This window comes from Polypterus senegalus, chromosome 11 (genome assembly GCF_016835505.1).
Source record: "Polypterus senegalus isolate Bchr_013 chromosome 11, ASM1683550v1, whole genome shotgun sequence".
Classification (NCBI taxonomy): Eukaryota; Metazoa; Chordata; class Cladistia; order Polypteriformes; family Polypteridae; genus Polypterus; species Polypterus senegalus.
In genome coordinates, this window is record NC_053164.1 from 115,976,481 (window position 1) to 115,998,159 (window position 21,679).

At 38.1% G+C, this 21,679-nt stretch overlaps 1 protein-coding gene across 2 annotated transcripts in view; it reads left to right on the top strand.

Annotated features, from left to right (window-relative positions):
- The window catches only part of LOC120539470 (metastasis-associated protein MTA1-like), a 335,861-nt gene that overhangs the window by 192,760 nt on the left and 121,422 nt on the right, over positions 1-21,679 (top strand). For both annotated transcript variants that reach the window (XM_039769548.1, XM_039769549.1), the window contains exons 7-9: positions 12,839-12,941; positions 18,896-18,995; positions 20,472-20,660. In XM_039769548.1, the coding sequence (XP_039625482.1) occupies positions 12,839-12,941; positions 18,896-18,995; positions 20,472-20,660 (392 nt within the window). The remainder of the gene's footprint in view (positions 1-12,838; positions 12,942-18,895; positions 18,996-20,471; positions 20,661-21,679) is intronic.

A 21,679-nucleotide genomic window follows, 5' to 3' on the forward strand; every position in this document is an offset into this window, starting at 1 on the left:
TGCAGAAGAGTCAATCTGAAGGAGATTGAAGACTTCAAAGTGGTGGCAGGGGAAAGTGTAGTTAAGCAGCATAGGATGGTGGTCTGTAGGATGATGTTGGTGATAAAGAAGAGGAAGAGAGTGAGGACAGAGCCAAGGATCAAATGGTGGAATTTGTAAAAGGAAGACTGCAAGTTTAGGGAGAAGGTGAGACAAGCACTGGGTGGCAGTGAAGAATTACCAGACAGTTGGGAAACTACAGCAGATATAGTAAGGGTGACAGCAAGAAGGGTGCTTGGTGTGATATCTGGTCAGAGGAAAGAGGAAAAGGAAACCTGGAATGAAGAAGTACAGGAGAGCATACAGAGGAAGAGGATGGCAAAGAAGAAGTTGGATAGTCAGAGAGATGCAGAAAGTAGACAAGAGTACAAGGAGATAAGGCACAAGGTGAAGAGAGAGGTGGCGAAGGCTAAAGAAAAGGTGTATGATAAGTTGTATGAGAGGTTGGACACTAAGGAGGGAGAAAAGGACCTGTACCGATTGGCTAGACAGAGGGACCAAGCTGGGAAAGATGTGCAGCAGGTTTGGGTAATAAAGGATAAAGATGGAAACGTACTCACAATTGAGGAGAATGTGTTGAGCAATTGGAAAGAGTAATTTGAGAGGCTTATGAATGAAGAGAACGAGAGAGAGAAGAGGTTGGATGATATGGAGATAGTGAATCAGGATGAGCAACGGATTACCAAGGAAGAAGTAAGGACAGCTATGAAGAGGATGAAGAATGGAAACGCCGTTGGTCCAGATGACATGCCTGTTTGAAGCATGGAGATGTTTAGGAGAGATGGTAGTGGAGTTTATAACCAGATTGTTTAATGGAATCTTGGAAAGTGAGAGGATGCCTGAGAAGTGGAGAAGAAGTGTACTGGTGAGATATTTAAGAATAAGGGGAATGTGCAGGACTATAGTAACTACAGGGGGATAAAATTGGAAAGAGTAGTGGAAGCTAGGTTAAGAAGTGAGGTGATAATTAGTGAGCAGCAGTATGGTTTCATTCCAAGAAAGAGCACCACAATGTTTGCTCTGAGGGTGTTGATGTAGAAGTATAGAGAATGCCAGAAGGAGTTGCATTGCGTCTTTGTGGACCTGGAGAAAGCATATGACAGGGTGCCTCAAGATGAGTTGTGGTATTGTATGAGGAAGTTGGGAGTGGCAGAGAAGTATGTAAGAGTTGTACAGGATATGTAAGAGGGAAGTGTGACAGTGGTGAGGTCTGCGGTAGGAGTGACAGATGCGTTGAAGTTGGAGATGGGATTACATCAGGGATTGGCTCTGAGCCCTTTCTTATTTGCAATGGTGATGGACAGGTTGACAGACGAGATTAGGCAGGAGTCCCCGTAGACTATGATGTTTGCTGATGACATTGTGATCTGTAGCGATAGTAGGGAGCTGGTTGAAGAGACCCTGGAGAGGTGGAGATATGCTCTAGAGAGAAAATGAATGAAGGTCAGTAGGAACAAGACAAAATACATGTGTGTAAATGAGAGGGAGGTCTGTGGAATGGTGAGGATGCAAGAAGTAGAGTTGGTGAAGGTGGATGTGTTTAAATGCTTGGGATCAGCAGTACAGAGTAATGGGGATTGTGGAAGAGTGGTGAAAAAGAGAGTACAGGCAGGGTGCAATGGGTGGAGAAGAGTGTCAGGAGTGATTTGTGACAGACGGATTTCAGCAAGAGTGAAAGGGAAGGTCTACAGGATGGTAGTGAGATCAGCTATGGTATATGGGCTGGAGACGATGGCACTGACCAGAAAGCAGGAGACAGAGCTGGAGGTAGCACAGTTAAAGATGATAAGATTTGCACTGGGTGTGACGAGGATGGATAGGATTAGAAATGAGTACATTAGAGGATCGGCTTAAGTTGGATGGTTGGGAGGCAAAGTCAGAGAGGCGAGATTGCGTTGGTTTGGACATGTGCAGAGGAGAGATGCAGAGTATATTGGGAGAAGGATGCTAAGGATAGACCTGCCAGGGAAGAGAAAAAGAGGAAGGCCTAAGAGAAGGTTTATGGACGTGGTGAGAGAGGACATGCAGGTGATGGGTGTAACAGAACAAGATGCAGAGGAAAGAAAGATTTGGATGAAAATGATCCGCTGTGGCGACCCCTAGTGGGAGCAGCCGAAAGAAGAAGAAGAGTGAATTGAACGCAATCTGATATAAATCATATCCCCTCTATATAATCTTGGTAAGGGGCCAGATACGACTAAATTCCAACATTTTCTTTTAGCTTTGGTGCATAGAGAGATGAAGTTCCTCTTTTTTACCTCAGATTGCTAAAATAAATATCATTAGTGCCGACATGCATGATAAGGTAGACACTTTATCATTGGTGACATGATCCAATGCAGCTACTATGTCAGAAATATTTTTGGTGAATTTTCATTTTGGTTGATTTAATTGTAATGATAAAGTACCTTGCAAACAATTTTTATCAAAATAAAGCAATGAAAGTTCAATATGGTAAATCTTTTCATTCTGAACAACAAAGTGCATGTATTTTGAGCAGTTTCACAAAATTTACAGAACCTTTAATGTTGTATTATGGTGAGTTTCAACTTGCGATCATATTTTTAGCACTTACCGCCTAGTGTTTCAGTTGCTGGGTCTCTGTCCCCAATTGTTTGTAAGTGGAGAGTGGTAGGCCAGAGAGTATGTAAGCAGTAGTCCATCTGTGATTTTTGCATGTGACTCAACTTGCCATGTTCACATTATTTTCAACAAGTATTAAGCACTAGTCTGGCTAGTGCTCAAGGATTGCTGCTATATGCAAATCTACATTTTTAAGTGACAGCTCTATAATTAAGAATAACTTTTCCTACATTTGCCTTGTGTCCATTACATTAAAATAATTATACTCTGTAGTACTTAAGATTAGGGTGCAGTGAGCCTCATTAAATAGATTTTTTCCCTGAAGCCATTTCCCAGTATTCTCTCAGACATGTTTTTTTTTCCTGCTAACAGGTTATTTTGTCATGGCATAACACTTTACATAGGCACACCCTCAAGTCATTTAACTAATACATTGTAGCTGTCAGGGACTGGTATTTTTAATATTGTTTGTATCTGTTGAGTGGTTTCATACCTTAGGATGTCAATTAGATTAATTTATTTATGAAATATAGTTTTAATTTTGATTTGTGATTTGGGCCATTATATCTCCGCCATTTTAACAGTGATGTTGTAGACCCCTGTTGCTAGGACCACCCTGAAGTCATCTAGGGGTGTGCTTCCATATCCCACTACATGGATTCCAAAACCCTTCAAACCTTTTTTGAAAAATTTTTCCTTGTTTTGTTTCTTTGCTTTTATGAACTCTCTGTAATGCCTCTGACTTCAGTTTTGTTTTGCAATTCTTGGCTCAGGTTACTGATAGTTTTTCTCATGATTACGACCCTCGGTATAGGTTTTTGACTATGTCCTTCTCTTATAATCACCCTCTGCTGGGGTAGAGCCACAGGAACAGAATGTTGATGCAAAAATTCAAAATGGTGCATCACAGCTATAGATTCACAGGTTCATATTCATTTACATAGTATTTGTGTGACGTTTGCACTATACATTCACCCTTAATGACATGTCACCACGTATTGCTACTGGGATAGACTCCAGCCCAATGGATCCATGTACTGGAGTCACTGGGGTCTATTAAGTAAATGGATTTAAGAAAATAGCAGTCAACATACTGTATCTTAGTTAATGTTTATAAACTTGTGTTTGCCCATATGATGATTTGTCAAAATCATTGATGCAGAGTTTATTGGTTTTATTGAACCTAGCTGTGTTCTCTATTTGCATCTAATCAAATTCACTTACCAGTGAATCTTTAATGTCTGTTCACTTTAGATAAATGTTGATGCCTATTTAAGTGCCTTGGGCCTTACTAATCTGGATCTTGTAGATATGGTAGGTACATACAGTATCTTGTGTCTATGGCATACAGGTATTTTGCAGAACATTAATAATGTCTTCATTGAATGGCTGAGCTTCTCAGAAATTTCACATTTTTTTTCAGAAGTTTATAAGGATTTTTACAGCATTTTGATTCCCTGATATGACTGTGATTCTAGGAACACGGAATCATGTAATTGTTCTTATGGCATGGTATTTACCTAAACATTTATGTCACATTTGAAAACCATACCCTTCTTTATAAATATAAAATCCAATGTCTGTCTGTATGTATGTCTTTCATGAGAGAACTACTTAATGGATTTAAATCAGGTTTTTTTCTATAATTTGCTTGAACATTCCGATTGATTTTGGGACTTCTCTTATTGCGCTATGTATCATAGTTTGCTTGCAGTACTAATTTATTTGCGCATCCGAGTGACATGCAGTGGGGCGAGGGGAGGTGGGTGGGTCCATCCTCACTCATGCATCAGCCTTGGGGCGTAGCCTAGCCTCCGCTTAGCTTGCAAACGAGAGAACTACTTAACGGATTTAGATATATTTTGCTTGAACATTACAGTTGATTTTGAGACTTTTCTCATTGTGCTATGAATCATAGCTCGTTTGCAGGAGCGATATATTTGCACTAATCCGAGACAAAGGCTGCGGGCCAAGGGGAGGGGGAAGCGTGACGTCAGGAGTGGGGAGCCAGGCAGGCTGTTTCACTACTACGGGGTGGAGTCGCGGGGGACGGCTAGTATTGAATAAACTTATAAAGTAAGGGGAAAAAAATCAAACATAAGGTCAATATATTTTTTGTTCAGGGCTTAATTTATAATTAAAACTTATAGTAATACTGTTTGAATAGGTAAAACATTCAGTAACACCATGTGAAATGGTAAATCAGTCTTTATTTTACATAGCACAATTAGCATGCACCATGGCCAAAAATTTGCCAGCACAGCATATAATCATAAACAGTATGACAAAAATGAAAAAAAACAGAACTGCAATTAGCACATCATTGGAAAACACTGGTATGATCATAAAAGTATTTTTTTAACAGCAGGTATCTAAAGCAGTTAATTGGAAATTAAGGATATGTACTGTATGAAAAAATAATACAGATGAAAAGTGATAAAGTTAAATAAAACAACAAACTGACCCTACACCCTGACTCCACCAATGGTCATGTTAAAAGGCATTTTTCCTTTGGGGATTAATAAAGTATATCAAAATATAAAATAGATGCACTTATCAAGCTACAAAGCAGCAAACCACATAACATACATACATAAATACATTTTCTGACCTGACGATTACAATTCAAGGGTAATACTGGCCAGCAGCATTGAGAGCAGAACAGGGACTAACCTTGAATGGAACACCAATTAATTACATGATAGTCATATTCACATTTTCAATATCAACTCTGACCTTGTGCTAAACAATGCTAAAGTAGGTCCCATGATCTAAAGTCTCTAAAATGAAAGAAGTACCTTTTCCCTAACCCTCTTATTTTCCTTTGTTTCATGGGACAGAGGCCACCAAAGACTAGGAAAAGTTAAGTAATGCTAAATAGAAGCATGACTAATTAGGTTAATTGCCAACAGATCAGTAATATGATAAAATATATAAAGAGCAACCCAGAAAGGTAGAGTCTTTCTGCAGCAAAGATGGGGAAGAGTTTGTCACTCTGTGCATTGATGCATCCACAAATGTAAGTTAACTAGCAAAGAAGAAACTGTATATAACATGAACCAGAAACGCTGCTGCTGTCTCTGGGCCTGAGCTCACTTAAGATGGACTGAGGCAAAGAGGAAAAATGTCCTATGGTCTGAGGAATCAAAATTTGAAATTCTTTTGGAAAATCAAGAAGCAAGAATGGGAGAACATTTCTCTATAGCAGTGTTTATTAACTATTCTCTATGGTGGCACACTTTTTGTAACCAAAAACATCCCAAGGTGCACCTCTGCTCTACTAACCACAAGCACATTAAATCTCATACACATGCTCAACTGTGACAAGGGGTGGGACTACTGGAGAACCTGGTTAAAAAGCATCTCTGAGATCAGTGTTCGCAGACATACCACTTAGTGAGCACTTTGGCAGCATCTCCCAGCTGCTTAGTCCTTTACCTGCCTCTCTCTGTTTCAGAGGCAGTTTCTATGCCCACTATTCACTGGCCTTGTGAAGGTCGCTGGCAACCTTGTCTGTTCCACCTTGAGGAAAATCTGTAAGCTGTAGCCCCTTTCTTTGGAGCTCATTCTGAATGTGTTCACCAGGAACCTATAACATAGCGGTACAAACTTGTGGAGTTTCAATAGCCTCAATTTCAATTTCGCTGTGGTTTCCACACGTTTTCTAGAATTACTTCAGCTGCATTGCGTTTTGTCATTTTAGGATTAGGGGAACCATATGTGTGAAGATTGAGTGTGTCTTTTCTCAGAACTGGTTGCCTTAATGCTTTCATCAAGGTCTCATGGATGAAACATCTTTGATGACCACCATCCAACAAACAACAAATAATTCTCTTTCCTGCTGGTACCAATCAACCAAGCCTTAGCTGTCTGCAGCAACACAGTGGCCTGGTTATTGGGTATCATTTTTACTGTACTAGGCATAACTGAGAACACAACAGCATCTGTTTTATTTTCAGTTGATGGCTTTACTTTATTTTGATCACACACTGCTTGGTGATGTCTGTGTCCACATTTAGCACATTTGTTACAAGTCATTTAGCCTTACAAAACCTTGCTATGTGTCTGGGACCCAGGCAAATAAAACATTTTCCTAAAATTGTAAGTTTTTCCTTTCGGGAAGCTATTGTATTATCTCATGATTTGCACTGTCATAAAACAAATAAACCTTACCTTAGGGCAGGCTGTATGCAGGGCAGATGCTGATGGCAGTCTCAGATTTTAGGATTCATCTCAGCAGAAAATAGTGGCTTAGCAAATGGTTTCTTGGCTGGCTGAATCTCTTTCTGCGAGTTACTGAATTTAGTCATTTGAAGTGCTCTTTCCCTGCTTTCAGCTTCCTTTTGAAGGTACTTTATTTGCTCAGGCAAGTCCCTCTAGCATCTGAATTTGACTGGTGAGTGTAATCTTATGTCTTAAGACATCATCTTCAACAGTACTGGGCAAAAAGACTTATCATGGTGCACCCCTAGTGATTCCAAACTATGTATCTGAATTTCACATTCATCATACAGCTGCCATAGTGCTACAATGTTTGATGATTTATTATGGGGTTTAAAATTTAGTAGTTTGGTCATGTGCACATTTTCTACAATGGCCTTTCTTCTAAATCTGTTCAGCAGATTTCTGCAGAGCAATCATTGCATTGTAACTGCTATAACTTAAAGTGAGCCTCACAACTCCCTTTGCTGAACCCATTATATATGATTTCAGCTAGGTGAACTTTTGCACAGCGCATCATTGTTATGAATCACAGTCTCATACTGGTTCCAGAATTCTCGCCAAGCGCTTACTTTGCAATTAAACTTGTCTATTATGAGTTTCGGGAGTTTGACTGCCGATTTAGCGCTCTCTCTCTTCTCGCACTTCCATCACAAAGTTGTGCGCTGTTACTCACTAATTCGTGGTGCTTTTCAATAATTCTTTGTGCACAACATTTCCACATAATTACACATTCTTGATATTCTTGCATGCTTGCTATAATTTCCTCCAGATCAGCTATTAGTCTCTTCTTCTATTCCTTTATCCAGTTCCGCCAAGCTTTCTGCCTTTGTTGACAATATCAACAACATCTAAGTTTCTCAAAATCTAGAGTCTCATTGTTTATCTCCTCTTCGAGGCATGTTAAAAGCTTCATTGTGGAGCTCTTACAATCTCATTCTTTCGTCTCATTCAATCAAGTTGCATGGCCATTTCTGTTTGTGTGTTAGTTCCATTCTCGCAATTTGGCACCAATGTTTTGCAAAGGGGAACATCAATAACATACCTGTGTCGTTCTTTATGAACGAAGTTTAATTGTAAATTAGTGAAACACAACAATGAACAAGTTCAGTTAACCTATAAGCAACTGTGCTCTAATACAGTATATATACACGTTTTATTTCTGCCTGATGCAGTTTCAATTATAATTTAAGCTCATGTGTATACTAATGCATAAATACCTATGTAACAGTATAATCTTAGCAATTAATACACACAGATATTTCTGTCTGCATATTATCGATTGTATAAAGTTATAACAGGTGCTCTCTCAAGGCCTGCTTTCTGTCTTGTATGCAACGATCCCAGAAAACACTCTGGATAAATTGCATTTAAACAGGTTTGAGAATGCTGAGATATGGTAAATGAAAACATGAAGTATAGCAGACATCCATCCATTTGTTCTGTTTCTGAACCCATTTATTCCATTATAGTGCTACAGGGGCTCAAAATGTATTCTGAGAGCTTTACACGTACAACGGTAAGACTGTAAGTCCAATACAAGGCACACATACACACACAGCCAGTTTATTGAGTTAACAATTAACCCAGTTTGAACATCTTTGGGATGTGGGAGGAAACATGAGGACATTGAGAAACTAATATCATTATGGGAAAATGCGTAAACTCTGCAGAGATGGTGACCTAGATGTTTGTGAGGCCACAAATGCCAAACATTGTACAACTTTATTACCTCTGCAGCAGTCATTAAATCACTCTCACTGTCCATCCATTCTGTTATGATAACTTATTCTTTAATGGATTTCTTAATTTTTGACTGAGAGAAATAGAGAGAAAGAAATACATCGTAAACACTACTTTCCTGAATTATCAATCTATAGTCACATAGAGCTTTGAGCATCAGAACATATGGTGTTTGATAACAAAGGGGAGACCATTAAGGCAATCAAGCTTGTTTGATTAGCTAATAGCTTGTTGTCCTAGTACATATCTCAACCAGACACTTTTTAAAGTTGCCATTAAGTAGGGTGTGTTTTCATGTTAATGGTTACTTGAAGCAGCAAAGGGTAGATAGAGCTTGTTGCACAGACACATTTACTGTATTAGCTCCAACTGAGTTTAATGCATCTTCTTTTATAGACTTTAACCCTATTAACTGTAAAATAGCTGTATTTATAATCCAACCTAAAATGTACACTTTTACAGCAAAAAGATTGATGTCAAAGTTAACAGCAATAAGGTGATATTCACATATTGAATTGAAAATCTCAACACACATCTCTGCCAAATGGAAAAAAAAAACAAAAACAGTCAACCGTAATGTGTCTCACTGTGAACTAAATTTCACCTCTTCTTGTTTTACGGAAGTCACTGTCAGAAGTTTACTAAAATGTATGCTTCCTCATTTTTAATAGTTTAGTTCAGTAGACAGCTTTGTATTTATTTTCAAATATTTTAAACTTGTTACAACAGATTCAAGAACCATTTTTTAAATAAATGCAAATAGTATTTATTCAAACAGCCTTCTTTTTTTCATCAGTGTTTTTGTTTCCAGAAAAGGTAGTCTATTTACTGTCCACTTTTTCAAAAACTAAAACTAAAACTGCATTAGCAAAAGGAAGACAGTAGACTGCTACTTTTAATATGCAGGTTTGGCTTTTGAAATAAGATGAAAATTGTCAGATGTTAGGTTTGTTCATTTTTTTCCTTTGATTTTTTCACATTAATGCTAATGTTAACTGTACTGACTCAATCAACTTCTTTGGGACAGAGAGCACCAAAACTGGATTGTAATACTGCTTTGACACTGATGGAAATGATTGCTAATTGCTAATCCAAGACTCTGACATGGGATTTGTTTGTGCAGTACTGTCATATTGTTATTGATACTGTGGCGAGCGGCCAGAACTCCTCCCCGGCCGGGATGCCCAGAGTGTTGAAGGACTGGGGGAGAGTGTATTTTTGGGACAGTTTCTCCCCTGGGCGGACAGAGAGCAGCCCCTCTGGTTTCCTGTAGGGCCACAGGTCATGAGCATGGGAGCTCAACCCTGTTGGAACCCATGGCCACCGTCAAAGGGCATATGGACCTTTCCAGGGTCTAATTTGGCCACACTTCTACCACACCCGGAAATGTGGCCGGAAGAAGCTAGTTATGCACCTAGAGTCCTTCCGGGTGCCCTACAAAAAGGGGCCAGCCCTACCATTCAAGGGCCAAACTTTGGAGGAAAAGGACAAAGCCTGAGAAGGAGTGGAGGCAGAAGGACTGGCAGCAGGGAAAGGACTTAACTGTTTGTTGGGTGTTGGGTGATTTGTGCGCTGTGCTCTGGAGAGCAGAGTGAAACGCTCCCCAATTGTAAATAAGCGGGTGTTGTGTGGCAAAATCTGTCTCCTGCCTGTCTGTGTCCAGGTTAGGGTGGTTGTATGCTCCCTGGTAGCTCACAATACATACCACACATTCTTGAAAATTACCATAGAAACAGTATTCACAAAAAAATACCATGTATTATTTTGTTTAATGTGGTGGTATATGTCAATTTTCAATCTGTGTACTGCTAGATTCAGCAGTGGAAGAACTATGATGGGCTCCTTTTCAAGGAAGAGCAGACATTTGGTGAATAAAGCATGTAAGTGTATTTATTTTCAGAGAATTCTAGAAAAAGCAGTGTTTGAATTACAGAACTGTTCAAAATAAAAACTTACAGTGTGAGCTTTAACCATTATAACCCGAAAAATTGCAAAGAAAGTCAAGGTATCAATGATTAGTTTCCTACACTATCAAAAGAAACCTGGAAACTCTGGCAGAGCAAAACCTACAACAAAATCAAAAGAAAGACTCTGAGAGTCAACAGCTTGCATTATAATGGTATATTTGTCTTCCTTTGTTAATTGCCTTTTTCACACTGTTATGATCGCAATGTACAGTGCAACTAATACTTCAGAGGGTGTAGCAATACAGTGTGTTCCAACACTGCTTTTACACAGGTAGAATGTTTGTAAGTAAGGAATTTTAGGAATTGTTTTCCTCACCTTTCAAGGCTTGATTGCAGAAAAGCGGTATGTTGTTAACCTATTACATGTTCCCGGAAAAAAGCCTTTTTGTATAACTTCTAAAATTATGTTTCAGTTTTGTGTAACCTAACCTTTTTTTTTTTTACCTCTGGCAGTTTAGCATTTACTTTTTTACCATTTCAGGTTATTCACTGGACTTGGTTAAATTTCAATAAAAACTGGAAAAATGGGAGTGTTATAAAACTTTTGACTGGTAGCGTTTATATATATTTCCATAAGAATGCTCTTTCAGTATATCAAAGAACTTATGTCCCAGAGACATACAGTATACTGATGACCTATATAGTCACAAAACCAGCAGGAGGCATTTCATGTAGAGCTTTTGGGTGAGCGCAGGAATGACAGGTGAGTTTATTAGTAGTTAATGTGCCAACTGGGTCATCCCATTTAATATTAAACTGAAACAAAAGAAACTTATATCCGTTTTGGTGAATCTTTAACCAGGCTTGGGTTGACAAAATCGAAAAGTGGATTGTCAGACAAAATAAATGTAGGAAGCTTGGTCAATGCTTTGGGCACTCTCCCTCAGATGCCCTGGATTCTTAAAGGTGGAGTACCAGAAGGGGCGGAGTCAAGTGCCCTCATTGGGCAACTTTGCACTGCTGCGGGACAAAGAAGAGAATTTTGTTAGCGATAGTGGCCTCTCCCTTCCCACTGGGTTGTTGCATACCATGGACGAGCTCAGGAGGAGATCTTCAGGAACACATGGCTGATAAGCCATATTTAGTAAGATATGAGTGGATCATATTGCTGTACTTGCAGATAAAACAGTACTGCTAGAGCATCTGCAGTTACTTTACATTACTTGGCATAAAGATGGACAGCCCAGCAGACATTGGTGTATTATTTTATGGCCAGCTAGCTAGCTTTAAAACTGACTTAAGGGGATTGACACTTTTTAACACATGATTCTCTTAGGCACAACACCAAACTGAGAAGACAGTTTGTTTGTGGAGAAATTAGGTGTAGCAACACTTTGGTCCTTCAAACATGTATGCCTAATGCTAGAGCCCAGATCAGACTGACAATAACACAATTGTTCTCAACCTGTGGGAGGGGCACAAAGTAACAAAAGGGAGGCACGAAGTTGTGAAAAAAAGAAAATAAGAATCAAAAATATGAAAAAAACATCTGTTGAAACCAAAATAAATTAACTTAAACTACATTCTGTTACTAGAACAATAAATATAGAGTTAGATAAATGTCGATAAAAGTTAAGTAGGTATAATAAAATAAGCATCTACATTTCAAAAAAATGTGTGGGGGGGGCGATTAAAACTGTTATGAAAACTCGGGTCGCAAATACTTAAAGGTTGAGAAAGCTGCAATAACAGATTACAGAACTTGGAAAGGTATGTGATATAAAACAGTGTTTCAAATACTCAACTGTAATCGGCTCCTTAAGAAATAAGCAACTTCTGATGATTTGAATGTGTAAACTTGTCAATCTTTCTGCATCACAAAAGTTCTTTTATTTTAAAAACCCTGAAAAGACTAACTTTTATTTTCTACAATAAAGAATGTTGCCTTTTGTAAGTTTTTTCATTTTACTATACATTGTTTCTTAATTGTGTAAGTGATCTTTTCTGTGTTTTTAATTTTTTTTTATTGATGCAGTGGGGGCCATTCTACAAGGAAATTCTTTGTACATTATTGTTTTCCACTCTGCTCAAAGAAAATCAGTTACAATTATTAACAAACCTTTTATTGCAAAAGCTGTTCTTAGCAAATTGCCAACTCTTATAGTTGGGAAGCAGTGTTATTTTTAAATTAATGATTTAGTTCAGATACTTGTGGATGTATCATAAAGCCCATTGTTTAGAAAAGTTTGAACTTAATACATTCTAAAGATGTGTCTTAAAAGTACAAGGAGTACTTAAAGTACAAATTCCTGTTCTGATTTTTTAAACTACTTTTATTGTTTTAGGTGAGAGTGATGACAGAAATCTGGAAGAACTTGAAACAAAGATTTGGGAACCAGAAAGCCCATTATCTGACAAGCAAATTGATCAGTTTCTAGTCATTGCTCGGTGAGTGAGGTGTTGTTTCTAACAAGCACGATACATATTTAAGAAAACGAAAGTAAGATGACCTTTGACAGCATCATATACATCAAGCAATAGATTTGGCCCCTATTTGTATTAAAACTTTGTTGCTGAAAATTAATCATATTCTGAAAAGTGTTCATTATTATTACAGGAGAATGCTCAGTGTTATTCCATAACAATAGGAGGACAGCCCAGTTACGCAAACACTGTTATTTATTTATCTGAGTAAATTTAAATAATCATTTTGTCCAAAATAGACACCTAATGCTACAACGTCTGTAAATGCAGAATACTGTAAACTACATAGCTGAATATTATTTTTTGCCAGTACCATTTAACATTTTCCCCAGGCTTTTAGTTTGTAAAAGAAATGTTAAAATGTTTATATGTGTTTTTCTTAGGCCAGCTGACGTACAGTATATCATTTCTTGGCTTTACTCTGGGTCAGCGTTTGGCCTGTCCTTAGAACAAGCAAAAGTAAAAATATCAGAGTCAACATTTTAGATACTCAGACTGTCACTCATAAAAGATTTTTATCATTTAAAAGAAGATCTACTATGAAATCATTGAGGATTATTGGACGTCTTGCTCTTTAACACTAGAATTACCAGAGCCTACGAAAAAACTCGTAATTCCGTCCCACCTTAAACTGCTTCTTAAATCCCTTCACACCTCTCCGCCAGCGCCCTTTGTCTTCTAAATGTGCTGATAAAGAGAAGCTCGGAGCAGCCGGCTATTCCATCCCCCACCAATTTAGAACGTGCACGAACTTCTCTCAGCTCATGCCTTGATTGAGTATCTGGGAGTGAAGTGGAGTTTTAGAGTGGAAATAATAGATCGTTGTTTGGAACACACGCATTTCATGTCTGTTCCGTTTCTACAGTAATCTGTGTCAACACATTGTTAAAACAGAAACGTTTTTTATATTCTAGTAGTAGATGACAAAATGTAGGCATAAACTGTATAATGTATGAAGCCTGAAGTCCAAATAGCAAAGAAACATTTTCACAAGAATAACACAATTGCACTTTTATTCAAAAATATAACTGCAGAAACAAAAAGCCGCCTAAACATGTGACATTGACACCACTTTATTGTAACTGCCTCCGTGGCTCAATAGACTCACCCCCCGCTTGGGAATCAAAAGGTCACGAGTTCGATCCTGTGCTCCTCCGTTTTGAGAAGTAAACTGCTCTTAGTCTTACTGTTTTAAAATAAAAGCATACATTTGATTTCAGTATGTAACAGCCGGTGCAATTTATGATCCTTGTAAAGGCTAGCTTTTTTTAATTCACTTTTCATTCTCTCAGTGCGTTCAGAATCAATCCATACAACCCCATCTGACACGGCTGTTTTCACTAAAGACGCGCTATAGCTCTGTGCTGTACCACGATGCATACTAACGCCCACCCCCCCCTTTTGCACCCCAGGACATGCAGAAGAAAGAATGGTAAAGACCAGTAACTTCGGCGCTATATGCAATCATCAGACACTCCCCATCTGCCCGTGTCGTTCAAACACAGGAACATATATTGGTGTAAAAGTATAACAAAAGTGCACTTTTATTCAAGTGCACTTTTTCCATCGCCTTTTCTGTAAGAAGCAGTGTACACACTTCTCTCTATGCTGTGGTTTCTATTACACACCTGAAAGAAAGAGACAATACATATGAACATATCCAGCATACAGCAACATGCGGGACTGGCAGGAACACTCAATAAAACTGAATAAAAAGAAAATCAAGTGACGGTGAGATACTGAAGAAGACAGCTTCGCCAGCGCCTGTGTGTCAGAACCGGGGCGTTAGTATGCATAGTGGTACAGCACAGAGCTATAGCGCGTCTGTATTCTGTTTCTTTTGTACTCCAGGGCACGCAGAGGAGAGAATAGTAAAGAGCAGTAAGTTCGGCGCTATATGCAATCATCAGACACTCTCCATCTGCCCGTTGTTTTGTTATACTTTTCAATACTTTTATACTGCTCAAACGGGCATGCTCAAAAATACACGTGTAATGCCACGAAAAGTGCACGCAGACACTTCATTTCGCAAACAAAACAAGTGCACTTTTATTCAAAACTACCTGTATAACCGAAGAAAAAAGAAAGCAAGATACAGTAGGCGATTGATACGACAGCTTGCATGGTGCAATGCTAAGAAGTGCAGATTTTCATTCCGTGCTATATAAAATCATCACATTCAAATATTAACAGTTCCCACACACCCAAGGACCGTCCTTCCTACATTTACGACACGTGTACTTGTTGCCGTGTACACACCTCTCTGTGCTATGGTTTCTATTACACTGAATGAGCACCTGACACTGTACTTTCTTCCCTGGGGGAGGTCCGCATCAGAGAATTTCCAGTTCCTGCATAAATTCACACCCGATCTGACGCTGTTCGTTTTCAAATAATATTGCATTAGTGCATTATATTTTCACATATATTGTCTCTTTCTTTCAGGTGTGTAATAGAAACCACAGCATAGAGAGAAGTGTGTACATTGCTTCTTACAGGAAAAGGCGATGGGAAAAGTGCACTTGAATAAAAGTGCACTTTTGTTATACTTTTACACCAATATATGTTCCTGTGTTTGAACGACACGGGCAGATGGGGAGTGTCTGATGATTGCATATAGCGCCGAAGTTGGTCTTTACCATTCTTTCTTCTGCATGTCCTGGGGTGCAAAAGAAAAGCATACAGCAACATGCGGGACTGGCAGGAACACTCAATAAAACTGAATAAAAAGAAAAGCAAGTGACGGTGAGATACGAAGAAGGCAGCTTCGCCAGCGTTTGTGTGTCAGAACCGGGGGTTGGCGTTAGTATGCATCGTGGTACACTGCAGAGCTATAGCGCGTCTTTAGTGAAAACAGCCGTGTCAGATGGGGTTGTATGGATTGATTCTGAACGCGACTGAGAGAGTGAAAAGTGAATAAAAAAAAAAAAGCTAACCTTTACAAAGATCATAAATTGCACCGGCTGTTACAGACTGAAATCAAATGTATGTTTTATACTAAAACAGTAAGACTAAGAACAGTTTACTTCTCAAAAGGGAGGGCGCAGGATCGAACCCGTGACCCTTGATTCCCAAGCGGGGCTGTATCTATTGAACCACGGAGTCAGTTATAGTAAACTGGTGTCAATGTCGCATGTTAAGGCGGCTTTTTCTTTCTGCAGTTATATGTTTGAATAAAAGTGCAATTGTGTTATTCTTGTGAAAATGTTTCTTTGCTATTTGGACTTCAGGCTTCATACATTATATAGTTTATGCCTACATTTTGTCATCTACTACTAGAATATAAAAAAGTTTCTGTTTTAACAATGTGTTGACACAGATTACTGTAGAAACGGAACAGACATGAAATGCGTGTGTTCCAAACAACGATCTATTATTTCACTCTAAAACTCCACTTCACTCCCAGATACTCAATCAAGGCATGAGCTGAGAGAAGTTCGTGCACGTTCTAAATTGGTGGGGGATGGAATAGCCGGCTGCTCCGAGCTTCTCTTTATCAGCACATTTAGAGAACAAAGGACGCTGGCGGAGAGGTGTGAAGGGATTTAAGAAGCAGTTTAAGGTGGGACGGAATTACGAGTTTTTTCGTAGGCTCTGGTAATTCTAGTGTTAAACATGTGAAAGGGATCTAATTTCAGCTACTTCAACCAACCTTATCTCTAATGTTTTGTAGGCTACCTAGCAGGATAATAACAGATTAAGAAAACATGGAGTTACCATGTTTTATTGTATGCAGTGAGAGACCTTTTATTTCACAGTCTGTTACTGTATCCATTCATGATTGTTTACTGCATACATCCTGTTATGTATCTAGAAAAATCAAGGTTCTTTCTAGAACCTTCGTGTGGATGGGTCTTTTGGTAACCAATAAGGTTCCCCTATGGCATGGCTCTGAAGAACTGCTCTGGCACCTTTATTTTTAAAAATGCACCTGCAAAAAGCAACCTACTATATTCTAGGAGATGGCCACACATGCCCACAGATTTGAAAGTGCTGATTTGCACGTCAGTTGTTTCCCACCAACTTTAGAACTGCTTAAGTAATCACCACAGATCACAAACTGAAAGCAGAATTTAACCCAGAGGCAGATGCTGCTTTTATTCCAGTAATACAAGGACAGAATGATACTAAACATTGTTCTCTAAGACTGGCTGCAAAACATAGGCTGACTAGGAACTGCACAGCCTCTAATGTCAGAAATGATTGCCTTAATGCTCAAGAAGTACAAACCTAACAATATTAGATTCACTAAGCAAACTCCCACCCCACTCCTACTGAACTGAGACACCTAATACCCTATATGCTAAGTTGGACTATCCCCAAGTTATCCTCCAGTTTTACTGAAAATGGACAGTGTAAAGATATTTTGGAGTGATGATGGAATAAACATGTATACAAACTAATAATGTGAATTAAAAAACATTTAGCCAATATTCAGCTAAAAAGCATTTAGGAAATAGAATAAAAACAGTAAACACCTAAGCTGCACCCCCAATTCGAAAGCATACTTTAGTGAAACTGAGATACTGGAGTGTGTAATATGTAAACACTAAGAGAAGTGTCAGAACATTCTTGGATTCAGTAGCAACATGGTGAGCACAATAAGCAATGTTTAAAATCATAAATAACAGTTGTTGATGTCAGTTTGCTCTTATTGCTTAAGTCATTATAAGCATTGATGGTGCTGCTTTTTATGCTTACAGGTGCATAGAGTAGTATGTTGCTCACTCTTCTAGTTTTGTAAAAGAAAATTATGTGAGTTTTTAAAATGTTGCATGTAAAACTAAAGAGTTGATGCCCTTACAATTTTCTCTCACTTTGCTCCTGCTGGAGTAGTGACAGCTATTGCACTTCTCCAAATCTTAGCGTCCAGGAGACCATTATTGCTATTTTGTTTTGTTTTAGTATCTTAATTTTCATTTATAGAGTAATTTGAATCTGCACTTTCATATTCCATTTACTTAATGTGATAACAGTCAAAACATCTGCATTATTTTCCAGATCCTGACTTCACTGCAGTGTAAATGCATTTTAGTGTTGTGCAGGAGCATCCCACTGTTTTAGAGCATGTAAAATCCCTCAGCAGACAGGATTACAGCTGGGTATTCTTTCTACTAGTGGCTCAATATTGATGTGAGCAGTTCTTTAGCTGTTTTTCTATAACCCAGAAAGTATCTGGCCAGATTCACTGAAATTGAAATAACAAACAATTATACAGAAACTTAGTCAGAGGGCAAATACCGTTTTACTGCTTAATATGAAATAACATGTATTAAAATAATGTTGTGGTATATCTGCTTGAAACTTTTATGTTTAGTAAGTCTGTGCATATTTGATAAACCATTAATCATTTTCCCCTGGTTTGTTTAGCTCATATGTCAAATTTTATAGAATTTTAGTAAGCACCACATGACAAGTAAAATCTGATCCTTCATATGTAGTACTAATATTCCAGCTGGACTAATACACATATAGTCTGTGAGTCTTACTGAATCAAGTTGTAAATTATTTTACCCAATCATATATCAAGGAAATTCTTGATGTATGAAAAGCAATATTGCAGTATGAAAGGAGTCTTTGAAATTGACATCTGTGAGGCAGATAACAATCTTTAAGAGATCATTGTTTTGGGTGCTGACACCTTTGTGGCTTTACAATTAATGTGGGTATTGCCACAGTAATACAAATGAATATGTAATATTTCACTTCTCCCAGCCTTTTGTTTTGTAACTCTCACAATTATTTATTTTTGATCTGTCCAATGCTTTATTTACTTTATTTCCACGGTTTTTCTCTTTTAGTCATACTGTCTTTACTTCTTTGGATCCTAGCCCTTTGTTTTTTCCCCCTCAAGATTTTCATTAGGTTTCTAGTTCCATTTTTTTTTCTTATTGAGCACTCTCCTTTGTGTCCCACAGCTCTGTTGGCACTTTTGCTCGAGCACTGGACTGTAGCAGCTCCATCAGGCAGCCCAGTTTACACATGAGTGCTGCTGCAGCATCTAGAGATATAACACTGGTAAGAGGAAACGTTTCATAAGTCTCCTTGACTTGAGGGTACTTTTAAGTCCAGCATGATCAGATTAATTTCAATTCCTGCCGTTCACTAATAAATTATGTCTTTGAGTGCTCAGCATGTGAATGTCTTCTAGTTGTTTTTATTCTTTTGTTACTGTATTGTTGGTGCAATGGCTATCTCTGCTGTTTCTCAGCTCTGGAAATGTGATGTAAATTCTCAGCTCTGTCACTGTCTTTGTGAAGCTTGCACATACTCCCTGTGTCTGCATGGATTGTCTGTGGTGTCCACCTGCATTTAAAGACATGCATCGTGGATGGATAGGCAGCCTTGTAACTGTATGTTGATGTGGCTTCCTATCCAGGTAGATTCATTCATTTTCCCAGTGCTACGTCTACATCTTCCAGGTGTGGTTTCCCCTAGCTGTGTATTGGAAAAAATACATTCAGAAAGTTGATTGTATTACATGCTTACTCAATAAGAAAAACAACAGGGGTAAAAATGGGAAAATTACTAGTAAGCAATATAATTTTGTAGTAAACATTTTTGTACTAATAATAATTCATTACTGTAGCTAAACCTGATTGCATGTGTTTGTATGATTTAGCGAAGGGTTTGATGGTTCTGAGCATGGTATCTAGCTGGAGAAGTAAATTTTCACTGCATGCAGAGTTTGCTTTATTTTGTAAGCGTACTTCAGAAGATTGGCAAGAAATGCCGTGTGGGCAGGACCGGTTTTGAAGAGGAGCCGCTGGCAGCATGGGGAGGGGTTTGGAAGAGGACGAATAGGAATCGAGAAATGCCATGTCAGCTGCGTGTAGCAGGACCAGTTTTGAGGTAGAAGCAAGGCAAACCAGAAAAGAAATATATGTAAGAGATGGTTTATTAAGAAGACTAATTATTGAGTTACACGAGGATGGCACAGCTGATGAACAATGAACAATTCTTAGCAAAGACTGAGCACAATTAAAGTCTCCTCCAATGTACTATAGTTTTCTGGTTGGAAAATTTGGAAGTGAAGTCAGAAAGTTGTAATTCATTTGGTTGCATACATTGTTTCCTGATTGCAATAACACAGGGACTCCAGGGGTCACTTAAGAAGCAACAAGAGAAATTATTTTTTCTCCACATATTCTTACTGCTCTAGTTTTAGTATTACAGAGAAATGTCACCCACTTATTAAATGTGTCTCTGGATAAAAGACAGTACAGTATCTGCCTTTTCAGGACTGAGATGAGTTGACACTTTGTTCGTAATTCATTAATCAACTAATAAACTTGCACAAATAGGTAGTAATTTGACTTGTTGACTAATACTTTTTGACTTAACTATTTTGAAATTTCTCAGAAATGACTGTAGTATACCTGGTGTCAGAAGTTAAGCTCTACTTTGGGACATTTAACTAACTAAATTAATTAAAACTAACAACAGATATTTTAGTAAAATAATAAAGGATTTAAATTTTTTTTTCATGTTTAGTTTCATGCCATGGACACATTGCACAAGAGCAATTATGATATGTCATGTGCCATCACAGCTCTAGTCCCCCAAGGAGGCCCAGTGCTTTGTCGGGATGAAATGGAAGAGTGGTCAGCTTCTGAAGCAAATCTGTTTGAGGAGGCACTGGAGAAATATGGCAAGGACTTTTCTGACATCCGACAAGACTTTGTAAGTATATTTTCTGTCCATAAATAAATTGGGAAAAAAATTAATATTGGGGAAATCAAGGAAACATGTAATCCTTTTCTTTTTATTAACTTATACATCTTTATACAACTGATGAAGACTTCATAGTTGATGCATTTCACCTTTGCTTTAATAACCAACACTTGCAATATGGTTAGTGTGGATAATAATGAAGAGTACGCTGACAACAACTACTTGTATATGTAAACAAAAGCATGTGTGATTTTGCATGGTCTTTAACCCATATAATCCAGAACCATAAATTTTGAGCTAACCGGAAAGTCAAATGTCAGAAAACTAACTTTTAAGAAAGCACTAATTTGGTCCATATTGTATATTCAAGAATCAAGTTTGACATCTGATTAAGCATGTTTTAAATATAACATCTTTTATCATTGCTGGCACTTAATTGCTGTGTTGAGCGCACAGGGCAGCAACAGATTTTAATTGCATTTGGAATCTTAATGTCAATATAGTTCAGAGTATAAAACAAGACAAGCCCAAGATGTGAACCAGAAATCTTTGTCTTGTAAGAAAGATTCAAAGACCAAGAAAATCACATTTAACAAGAACCAAATTGTAAATATATTCGAGAAACAAGAAACAATGTTGTAATCAGGGAATGTAAAGCAGTGAATCAAGAATTAATAAAAATGGCTTGAAATGCAAGCTATATATGACCAGTGGATTATATGGTCTCCAGAACACCAGAAGCAATGTTAAATAACATTAAGAATCCAAAGAATAGTCAAGAAAGTAAATTCCATGCCAGAGCTATACTTTAACTAAGCTGTACTTGTGCAATAAACTTTTGTTGTTAGATGGACAGATGGATATGTGGAATGTCACTGAATAAAAGAAGATGAATGCTAAGTAAAGAGAAAGACTTGCTGTGAAAGTTATATGTGTTGTGCTGAGTAGAAACAGACTGAAGTAGGTTTGGTTATTTGGATTGAAAGACATAGGATGATTCTATGAAGAGGTGTGCCAAGATGATGTGT